Source organism: Crocodylus porosus, unplaced genomic scaffold, assembly GCF_001723895.1.
Source record: "Crocodylus porosus isolate Cpor-Errol unplaced genomic scaffold, CroPor_comp1, whole genome shotgun sequence".
Classification (NCBI taxonomy): Eukaryota; Metazoa; Chordata; order Crocodylia; family Crocodylidae; genus Crocodylus; species Crocodylus porosus.
The window spans coordinates 55,998,939-56,010,175 of NW_017728931.1; the positions used below are offsets into that span (position 1 = coordinate 55,998,939).

General features: G+C 38.8%; 1 protein-coding gene across 7 annotated transcripts in view; it reads left to right on the forward strand.

Moving 5' to 3' along the window:
• Window positions 1-11,237, forward strand: part of CFAP54 (cilia and flagella associated protein 54) — a 221,250-nt gene that overhangs the window by 32,060 nt on the left and 177,953 nt on the right. For all 7 annotated transcript variants that reach the window (XM_019545081.1, XM_019545083.1, XM_019545088.1 and 4 more), the window contains exons 10-17: window positions 1,619-1,731; window positions 1,839-2,007; window positions 2,615-2,700; window positions 3,266-3,400; window positions 4,686-4,833; window positions 6,947-7,011; window positions 9,661-9,789; window positions 10,266-10,413. In XM_019545081.1, the coding sequence (XP_019400626.1) occupies window positions 1,619-1,731; window positions 1,839-2,007; window positions 2,615-2,700; window positions 3,266-3,400; window positions 4,686-4,833; window positions 6,947-7,011; window positions 9,661-9,789; window positions 10,266-10,413 (993 nt within the window). The remainder of the gene's footprint in view (window positions 1-1,618; window positions 1,732-1,838; window positions 2,008-2,614; window positions 2,701-3,265; window positions 3,401-4,685; window positions 4,834-6,946; window positions 7,012-9,660; window positions 9,790-10,265; window positions 10,414-11,237) is intronic.

The window sequence follows — 11,237 nt, forward strand, 5'->3', positions numbered from 1 at the left end:
AGTAGTTCTTTCTAATATCTAACCTAAACCTATCCTCCCTCAGCTTGTGGCCATTGTTCCTGGTGACTCCAAGCGGGGCCCTGGTGAACAGACTTTTCCTGAGTCCCTGCTGGTGGCCCCTGATAAGGTTGTAGGCAGCCACAAGATCCCCCCCCCCTCAGTCTCCTCTTGCGGAAACTGAAGAGATTCAGGTCCCTCAGCCTCTCCTCATAGGGCTGGCCACAGAGGCCCCCAGCCATACAAGTGAAGTTGCTAGAAATAATAGCTAATCTGATTTGTGTTTAGAGGTGCCTAAAAATGACTGAGGTTGTATTTAGACATGGGGCATGTTCCCATGAGTGAGAATGTGCGATCTCTGGGGACAACTAGCAGAGGCACATTGCTGGTTGTCCCCAGGGAACACCTGTGCACAGGTGCTCTGATGTGTAGCAAGCTACCACAGGTGGGGTAGGAGAGGCTGGGGCTAGCGGTCTTGGGGGGCCTCCTGGGGCTCCAGCATGCGGAGTTTGGACAGGAGCTGGAGCATGGCTCTAGCTGGTTCTGGCTGGCTTTGGGTGGTTCAAGCTGCTGCCACAGGAGCTACCTTGTTTTTTTTGGGTTTTTTTGGTGTGTGTTTTTATTTGACACTGGGATCCCCCAGTGTCAAAAAAGCCCCACCACGCTGCAGACTGGTGAACACAGCACATGTGGTTTGCAGGGCCACAGAGAGGTCTGCGGTGCCGCAAACTGCGTGTGTGCACTCATGGGGACATGCCCATAGTGTATTTATGCACATGCTCTGGGGTGGGGTTTGGGGGTGTTTTAATTAGACCGGCTCCAGGAGAGCTGCCCAAATTAAAACACTGCAGCATCACATATATTCAGCGTCCCATGTTTCAAAATGGCCATGGGGCACTTTAAAGCTCACTCAATGAGTTTTTGTTAAAGCACCCCTGCCACCTTTTTGAAACACGGGACACTGAATATGTGTGATGCTGCACTGTTCTGGTGCATTCTAGTTAGACCGTTCCAGCAGACTCTCTGACATGTTCTAATTAGAGTATGTTGGAGCACGTGTATAGGCACCTCTATGTTCCAAAAAAGAACTTCAGTTTGGCCTTATACTCCAGCCAACACAATATGTAGTAGGTACCCAAGTTTAGGCATTGCAGTCCATTTTGGATTGAAAGGATGTGTCTACATGAAATGCTGTGTTGCCATAGCAATGAGCTACGGCGACATAGTGTCGGCAGGCACGAACCGTGATGCTGATGCTCCTGCGCTGTAGCGTTGGAAATGACTCATGCCAGGATTGCATAGCAATAACTGCTCAGTCTGTCGCATGTGTAGACACACCCAAAGTTTCCTAAGACAAATGCATGGATGATAGATTTATTAATAGCAATAAAACAAAATGGTCAGAGATTTATCCTCTGGCATCTCTAAATCAATAATGATGGATGCCAGGGAGGATAATGATCGGGGATAGATCACTCTACGATGTATACCCACTTCATTGCTTCCCCCCTAAAGCATCTGCTTTGGCTAGTTTTGTAGCCTATTTGTTATGTTGTTTGTTGTTTGCTATGTTGTTTATTTTTTAAAAATAAAAACATATTTTCTTTTGCCACCTCTGTAGGGAAAAATGGTGTGTCTGGAGACGCTGCTGTACAATTTATAAAGTTAGCTTTTAGCTATGAAGAGTGGGATGCATTTGATTCCACTATTGGACTGGTTGTTAGTTTTCTTCAGGTAATCCAAATACATGGTACAGAACAAATGAAGGTATTAACATGCTTTTCTGTTTTGAAAATTAGTGGGGAAACTTGCATTGCTTTTTTTCTGTGTAAATTTGGTAGGATCAAGATGATCCAGTATGGAAGAAGGCAGAAGTGGAACTCAGACTTCTTATTGCGATGCAACCAGTAGTGTCTGCCAGAAGATCTAAACATGGTCTTTCTGTTCAGGAAAATATCAGGGAAGTTGCAATGTCTCGTAATTCTGGAAGAAAAACAACTGCACTTCGAGGTGTGTGTTTACAGCTGGTAGTTTAATTGCATTTCAGCTTTATTTTTCAGCAATAAGCTGTGTTTTTTGCTATGGAAAAGTTATTTAATTTACATTTGTCTGCCACAATAGCCAGGAATTGAGAAATTACAGTGTACTGAACTGTGTCATATTTCCTTTTACTTGTCAAAACTTGACATACGGTCATTTCCCTTAAACGTAAGACAGTCTGATTAATATTTCCAGGCAGTTTTCCAAAAAAGGCACATGGATGCAAAGATACGTGACTTTATTTTGCCCTTTAATGTGGCTTACATATCTGAAATTTCTTGTCATTTAAACAAAAAGAACTTGTTAAATGGCACTGTCATAGAAATCTCTTCTGTCATCCACAAAATTGAATCTTGAAAACATTTTCATTTACAAAATGGTAATGTGTGTTTTTCAGAGAAGGTGTGGAGGGAATGTGCTTTTCCATTATATTTACTGTGTTATATTGCCATCTGAAACAAATTGGTATAGATCCATTGAAGTCATTATGCTTTTATGAAGTGTATAATTGGTGATATTTTTTTGCTTTTACTTCTTGTTTTACTTTTTCTTCTTTTTCTGTATGGTTGACTTGTAGAAGGATCCTTAAAGCCTGGAGAGTCTACTGATGATCTTGTCATTTTGGCAACAACAGTGCTTTCCTGTGTATGCACATCTAAACAGGTATAATATAACTGTGGAGACTTTTTCTGAATGAAGAACTTAATATTGAATTGCTTTATGCAATTCCAGATTGGAGAAAGTGATTGTGTTGGCAAAATGTTAAAGACAACCCCCCATCCCAACCCTAAATGAAATTACTGAACTTGCATGAACTGTAATGAATATATCCAGGATTTATTTTTATTTGTTTTTATTTACTCTTTATTATGATTGGTGCTGTGTAGTTAAGCTACTTCTACTACTAAAATTATTTAATATGTATTAAGTCCATTTTGGACACCTAGTGAGTTTACTATAGCTTTCTGATAATCAAGGTCAGAAATCCAATTCCTTTTAGTGTATTACTTTTAGGGAAACACATGGCAGGGAGGGTAAAGGTCATGTGTCCTAATTAAACTGATTTTTAAAATATATACGTTTTTAAAATTCACTACAATTCATGTTGGTCGTATCCTTTATAAAAATATAAACTGTGACAAAATATACACTGGTTTACTTATTGTATTAACATATTTTGCTAGCATGTGTTTTTGGAGCTTCTGTCTCTTTTTTTTTTTTTCCCCAGAATTTCCAACCAGATAGAGAAATACTTGTCGATGTAATAATGTTTTTGTGGCAGAAGTGCAAAGTAGGAGTTCAGCGGATCCAGACAAGTGGAAGTGACTACTTAAAATACATCCACAAATACAAAGCTTATAAAGTATTCCTTTTTCATATCATGTTTCCTTTCATGTAAATGCATTCTATTATGGTTAACCTAAGATAAAATGTATTTCTGAAGTCTAAGTAGTACATTTCCTTTTTGATAAACATGCCTAAATCCTCAGTAGTTGCAAAAGGGAGTTGTGTGCTGAATTTGGATAAAAACATTTGTAGGAAATGTTCTTATGGGGGAGAGAAAAACCCTGTCATCCCATAATGCCTTTAAAATAGACAACAAAATAGTTTTGTTCCATTTCTCTGCTAAGGGAAAAGCTGTATAATTCAGGGAAGTCTCCCAAACACAAAGCATGAAAATAGCGGCAAGCTGGCAGTGCAAGGGCAGAGATTTGAAAGGAAAAGATCATTTAAAACCACTTGTGAACCATTTGTATCTCTGGATACTCCTGAGACTGGAAAAGCTCTCAGTGTAATGTAGGCTCCGGGGGTTCTTTATAAATTACTGGGATGTCTTACAGTCAGCAGTAGGGCCTGCAATCTCTACAGCATTGCCTGCTGTGGTTGTGTCCTGGCATATCCCCATGGCAACTTTAGTGAGAGCATCCTTAAAAAGCAGCTTTATATAGTTACTTTCTGCTGTGCCTGGGGTAGGCAAATTTTCTTCAAGCTGGGATTGGGGATTATATAGGCCTCTTTTACACAATTCCATCTCTTATACCTGGCATAAGTAGCTTAGTAAAGGAGGTTTGTCAGGTTGTGTAAGACTCACTCAGGGTCACAACTAAAACTGGACATCGTGCTTCCATGACTTGTGCGCATGGCAGTTTATGATGGTTTTGTGTCCAAATTCTGTGTCCTTGATGGAATTTTCCGCTGAGCTTGCCCTGGTGATATGCACCATGTTGTCCAGTGGGGAACAGTTACAAAATCAAAAAGAAAGAAAAGAAGAAGCAGCTTATGATTTCACGAACTGGATGAGGAATGAAGGAACAGCAAAAGGGCTCAATGTTGTACTTTAGAACACCAAAAGACAGTTGTATCACATAAATGATAAATTAATACTACTCTGTGGTCTAAAATTTTATAATTTCTCAATTACATGGGACAGGAGATTCAAGGAACCTTTATTCTCTCTTGCTCCCATTTACACTAGTGCCAAATAGAGTTATAGTTCATTAACCGGGAACAGTTCTGCATGCATTTTTAAACATTTCTGAGTACAACCCCTCACCTCTTAACTATTTTAGGAATATATAAGTATGAATACTTTCAGATTAGGGTTTTCATACTGATTTACGGTTCTTTTTTATGTGTGTTCTCTTCAGTGGATTCATATCCATTGGATAATAAATGAAGTAATTCAGAACAGTAACATAGGAGACACTAATGCGATGCTAGCAGAGGTTACATTACGTCTGTCTGCAATATTGGAAAACATAGCTGATTGTGCAAATAAATCTGGGAAAAAAAATGGTAAAGTATTTAATGAGATAATGGGAGTATTAATGGAAGCAGATAATAAATATGCAATACACTTTCTAACCATTTTTCTTTTAAATCGGGTTTTAAACTGGTCTCCAGTATTCTGGCCATAGGATTTCAAGCTATGAATCTTATTTTTCATTCTTATTCTACAAGAATCATAAAGCAGAGTTAAGAGACTCAGTGAATTAAATCCTAGCTCCATAAGTAGAAATGTTATCATTAACTTCAGTAAGGAGAAATTTTCACTGAATGTGTTTAAAATACATGCCCTAATAGAACAATTGTGAACATTAATAATATTAGGAAATAATGCTACTCTATTATTCCTTTGAAATAGCATATAGTGCTAAACCATAAACCATAGAATGTGTTAGTGCTTTGGAAAAACATTTTTTCTTAATTTGATGAAAATCACACTGCAGTGATGAAAGTTGGGTGAAACTTTATTGAGGCTTCTAGCAGTTAAAACCATTCTGCTTTCAGGGTAAATGTAAGAAAAAGGTTATTCTGCTTTTTCAAATAAGATAGCTAAAACAATAAGAGAAACAAACCATAATGCAGGCCTTATGCAAGTTTGGTTAGAAACAGGCCTTTGTGAGCTGAGGGGTTTTGCTTGATATTATTGGATGTAGATATGCCATTTTGTGATCAGAGATAGCAGGATGCCAGAGAAAAGCAGCCAAAAAACAGAACATATAGCAAATGAATGAGCAGCGAGAGAGGGAGGCTTTTTGGACATATAGGTGATTGGAAAGGAGCTTGGATCTGTAAGGAAAAGGAATGGCTTTCTTTTGTTGGGGAACAGGATTCTGTGTACATTCTTTATAATAAAACAAGTTTACGTTAAAGAAATTTCTGTCTCTTGCTGATTTCCTCTTCTTTTGGAAACAGTTAAGATCTTGAATATTAGTTTACCACTTAGGCCACAAATCGAAATACCAATACCTTTTAATGGAAAATTACTGTTTTATAAAAATTATCTTAATTCGGATATTTTTGAAATACCTGTATAAATTACTTAAAAATCTGATGGTGAATCAGATAAAATTTGCTTTCAAGAATGAAAAATAAATATAAATATTAGAGGCAGGGATTTTTTTGGGTGATATCTTTCATTGGACCAACTGTATATTTGGGATGAGCTTAGGTAAGTTTTTGAATGCAAAGCAGTCTTGTACAGGTCACTGTGGACCTTCATGGTTATGACATCCCTCTAACACTGCTATAAATATTACAGTAAGACTGTGAACTAAGGGTAGAAACAGATATCACTTTTCATGACCTTTGTGCCACCATAAATATTTTTCACAAAGCAAAATCAAATAGATGTCCAGATCCTTTGTCACACCACAAATGCCCAAGTTTGTGGCTGTGACAAAAGATAGTAATAATTTGTGCCACTTTATTGCAGTGGAAATCTTATTTACTTTATGATGGGAGTGTGAGCAACCCAGATCTGTGACCATTCTGTAGCCACCCTGGGTAGGAGCTGTCTATCTGGGTTTAAGGAGCTTGGTCCTCTGTACTTCAGGATTTTCTGCGCAGGATTGAGCCCCTTAAGCCCTTGGAGTGCCTGTTCACTGTTCAGCTTTTCCCACTTCCTGAGATGTTCCATGGGATTTCTAGGGCCGCATCTCTGGAAACGTGGCTCATGTCACCTGTTGTCCCACAAGATCAACAGGCAGGACAACAGATGACGTGTGTTTTGCCAAATGAAACAAGTCAGCTGTGCCAGCACATCCCAGCACAGCTGCTCTGCTTCATTGGGCAATGTCTTTTTTCTAGCCTTATATGATTCCTTATGTTCATACACTTTGCCTGGCATTATCTAGTTTGAAAAATGATGCACATTTAAACTGACATATTTTTATTTGCCAAAGCATAATTCTAAAGGTAATTGTCCATCTTTATCTTTATCTCTTGGGTTAGTACCATAAAAAGTTGCACAATAATTGAAACAATGCAATTATTTCTCAAGGCCAGTACAAAATAACTGTATGTGGTTGCCAAAGTCTTCGGTTACTCATATATTATTTAAGCAATACTGGTGTTATTAATTCAGTATAGTTGATTTTCATCTCTATTTTTTCTTATACAAAAGGAGAAAGAAATGAATCAGAATTACTGATAGAAACTCAAATCTTTGACATTCCTGAAATATTGAAGGTAAAATATATTCCTTTGCTATTGGCATAATATTTGTGAAAAGCATTTTCTTAAATGTTTTTCCACTTTGTAAACATCCTTTTAAAATTTAGCATTTTAGTTTTTTGAAGTTGAATTGTTTTTGTACAGTTGCATCAGTGCAAACATATTTCTTAAATCTTCATATGGAAACCCAGGAAATTTAGCCCTTTCTGACCTTTTATAGTCTCCTGTGATATGAATGTATTTTATGCTAAATCTAGTTTTTCCTTTATAGCATGTTTCTGCTTTCTCCACTATTTTTTTTTTTTTTGTGCTGTAGTCAAAGCAGGCATTAGCATTCTGGATGGATTTGCAAACCATGCTTTGGGTGCTTTTTCATATGCAACTGATTTTTGCATGTAGTAGTGTGATGGATGGGACTAGCCTTACAATGTTGAAAAGGGTTAATAACAGGATTCTTTTGGGGTCTTTAACAAATCTAACAAACATGATTTGATAGAATAGCTATTAGAAAAACTTTGCTTCATTTAGTGAGACCCTCTGTAATGAACTTAAATGATCATTTAAACATATGTAAGCCATGTGCAAATGAGACAACTTCACTGGAGCATTTGCTTTGTTTAGAGTACACTGTGTGAAGACCAATATACCACAGATATAAAATGTACAACTGCACTTTCAGAATATATTGGTTTTTACATGGTGCACTCTAGGCCTGTGCAAAGCAGCTAGTATTTGCTTTGGATTTGGGTTTGGCTAATATGGGGACAGTGATTCGATTCGGTGATTTGAATCACTGTCTGAAATTGATTTGGCCGAATCTGATTTGGGGATTCAGCCACCGCTGAATCAGCCGAATCTCTGAATCAAACAGGTCCCAATCCCTGCCTGCTCTCCCAGCCCCGTCAATGGCTGCCCTACCTCGCCCCAGTGTCCTGACACTTAAAAACAAACAAAAAACCTCTTGCTGGGGGGGAGGGGAGGGGAGGGAGGGCAATCCCTGCTGCCCCCACTGCCCCATGCTGCATGGGGGGGCTCTGCCAAGAGCACCTAGAGGCCCTGACATCCACTGCAGCTGGTGAGCGTGGAGGGTTTTTTTTTTTTGTTTTGCTTAAGTGTTGGTACACTTGGGCTGGGTGGGGCAGCCATTGACAGGGTTGAGAGAGCGGGGTAGGGATTGGGGGACGCTCAGGAGGGCTGGGGGGCAGGCAGGGGATGGGACCTGGCCATAGTCTCCACCATACTTACCGGCACAGAGCCCGGGTCCAGCTCCCTGCGGCAGTGAGCGGGGACTACCTGAATCCAAAGCTTTTCTGAATCTGAATCGATTTTGTAGGCTTTGAATTAATTCGGACCTTTTTATTGGGCTCCCAATTTGATTTGCATTTGGAGATTCAGCCGCTGAATCAGCCTGAATCTCCTCTGAATTGAATCAACAACCAAAGCTTCGCACTGCCCTAGTGTACACTAAATAAAGTAAAGACTTCAGTGAAGCTGTGTCTCATTTGCATGTTTTACATATGCTTAAATGCTAGATTTGTTTAAAAGATATTATTTATATATTTATTTAAAACAGAACTAGGAAGTTTCATTGAAACATTAAATCTGTGTAAATGGAACATGGGGCTTTCAGTACAAATCACCATAGGAAAAAAAGCTGTATTTTATTATACTGTGGTCTTTGAGAAACACTATCTCATGAGGTAGTTTTAGAGGCTGTTTTAATGTACAGACACATATGGCATGTCCAGATGAGCGCAGCTATGTGATGCTGCAAACACTTGCACTACATACCGCACAATCAGGTGTTCTCTGTGCTTCAAGGGTTTGCTGCCTGTGCGTGTGCTGCTCTCTCTTTGGGGGGGGTTTCCCGCAGGGATATCCAGGGGTCAAAAAAACCCACGGGGAAAAAAGAATGGAACAAAGCAGGCACAGGCAGCACACACTGCTGGAAAGCAGAGCTGGGCCGTCCGGAGCTGTGCTGCGGCTGCCAGCCAGGCTTTGCCTGGCAGGATTACCATTGCTGCAGGCTGGGGAGGACCCCAGGACCACAGGCAAGGCTGCTGGCCCCAGCCTCCCCTACCACCGCCAGGATAACTTGCCGCACACCAAACCAAACATGTTCTCTGGGTGCAAGGTGTGCTGCTGCTAGTACTTGTCCCTGCATACTATTCCCTCCTCCAGTGCTGGGGAACCAAACATCTGTGCTCATCTGGACGTGGCCATAGGGTGCATATGCACCTTAATTTTGGAATATCCAAAATTTTAATGTGCTTGCCCTTGGAACCTTTATAATTTCTTAAGTTTTTGGATGGATGTTTGTAAAACTTTTTGTAGGAAATGCTGTGCATGAGGCTGAGACTTCTCCATTGTAAACTTATCTAGAAAAACTTTCCTTTTAAGTGAATATTTTTAGAAATTTCAGAATTTTTTTCTTCACTTGTGTTCTTGGTTTTTTGAGTTTTGTTTCTGAATATACATATTTATCCTTCACTAAAAATGGTTGAACTTTAAGTCTTTAAAATTAGCCTGTAAAAGAAGAATAGTTTCTATCCAGGGGACACGAGTGTCTTAATAACGACCAGTAATGACAGCTCTCTGGCCTTTATACCCTATACTGTAGCTTTCATTACTACTATAAGTTGATTGTATATAAATTCATTTCAGAAAAGTCCTGCAGAACAGTTGCATTTTGCTTATGAAAGTCTTGAAAAAGCAATTAATGGAATGAACATGTCTCGCCTAATGACCCTTTCACCGGATGGAAAATCAATATATGATCACTGTTGTACAAAGGTAAGGTGTCAAAAGTATATATTAGAGCAAAATATATGAATAATGTTAGAAATTTTAGTTGTGTTCACTCTTTGAATTTCTCCTAATGTGTATTCTTCACCCTTTCCACCTGAAAAGGGTAGAAAATGATGATTTCCCTAGTGTAGATAGCACGTATTAGTCAATAAATTCTGATATCGCTATTTTGCTTTTGATTTTTGTAATGTATTTTTGTGACTTTTTTTCTTTGATTGTAAGAGTCAGAAAACATATTATATGGTTCTTACCTGTATCTGTGTATTATGATTAATTTTTAATTTTGTTTTTGACTTACAAAGAAAATTTAATTTCTTAGTATGATGTAGTCTTCTATACTTTGATGACAAGTTTCTGAAAATTCTTTAACATACTGAACAATCTAATAATTTTAAAAATAAATGTACTAAAATATTTGATGGAAATCAAGGTTTACTTAATTACTACTATTCTTTGATCAGATGGTTCCAAATGGTCAAAATCTACGTGATGCTTTAGCACATGACAGTGATAAAGCAGCCACAGGAAATCACTTTGTGATGGATTTACATTTAGAGCTCATTCAGGCTCAACATCGAATAGCTGTGAAGCTTTTTAAACTGACACAAGGTAAGGTGCAGTAAAGCTAAATAACTAATACAGATTGATTAGTCTGTGTTTTTATTATATTTTTGTAATTCAGCCTAAGTCATACAGTCCTAGCAGTGCTTGTTAAATACAGTAAATTGAGGGTACTTTGTACATTCCACATACAAAGAAAAAGGTGTGTTGATTTTAGCCCCAGATTATTAAACCCAAACAATCTTTAATCTGTATTTAGTTAAATCAGTGAGATTTACATTTTAGTATTTGGCTTCTAAGAAGTAATAGTATTACTTCTGTATTAGTAATAGTATTATAGCTATAATGAAGCTCTTAACTGCTTTTAAAAGGGTGGGAGAAGAAAGCTTTGAGTGAGCCCATCTACTCCTGAAATTAATTCTAAGTAATAAACTCCAGCACATATTGTGCCACAGTTTATTGCTCCTGGGTGCTGCATTTGAATGAGCAGGTTGGAGCAGCCCCAGCTGGCAATGGGTCTGGGGGGTCAGCCTGTCAGACCAGGGCTGCTTCTACCAGGCACAGTGTGCTGTGGAGGGGCTGGCTGGGGCATGAGGGTGCTCCAGTGCAGGGCTAGCCAGCAGGTAGCCCCTGCACTGAAGCACCCTCATGCCCCAGCTAGCCAGGCCAGTGTCTACACATGTCCTGTAGCACAAGCTTTCTTTCTAGAGAAAGGGACTTAAATATTCTATTTTATAATAGTTCTATTCTGCTTTTACTTCTGTAAATACGCTTTTAGCTTTTTAAATTCAGCAAGCATACTATTCCCTCCTCCAGTGCTGCAGGTCCCCCAAATTAATTTTGTTTGGTCTCATTCTTGGTTTTTTTTTTTT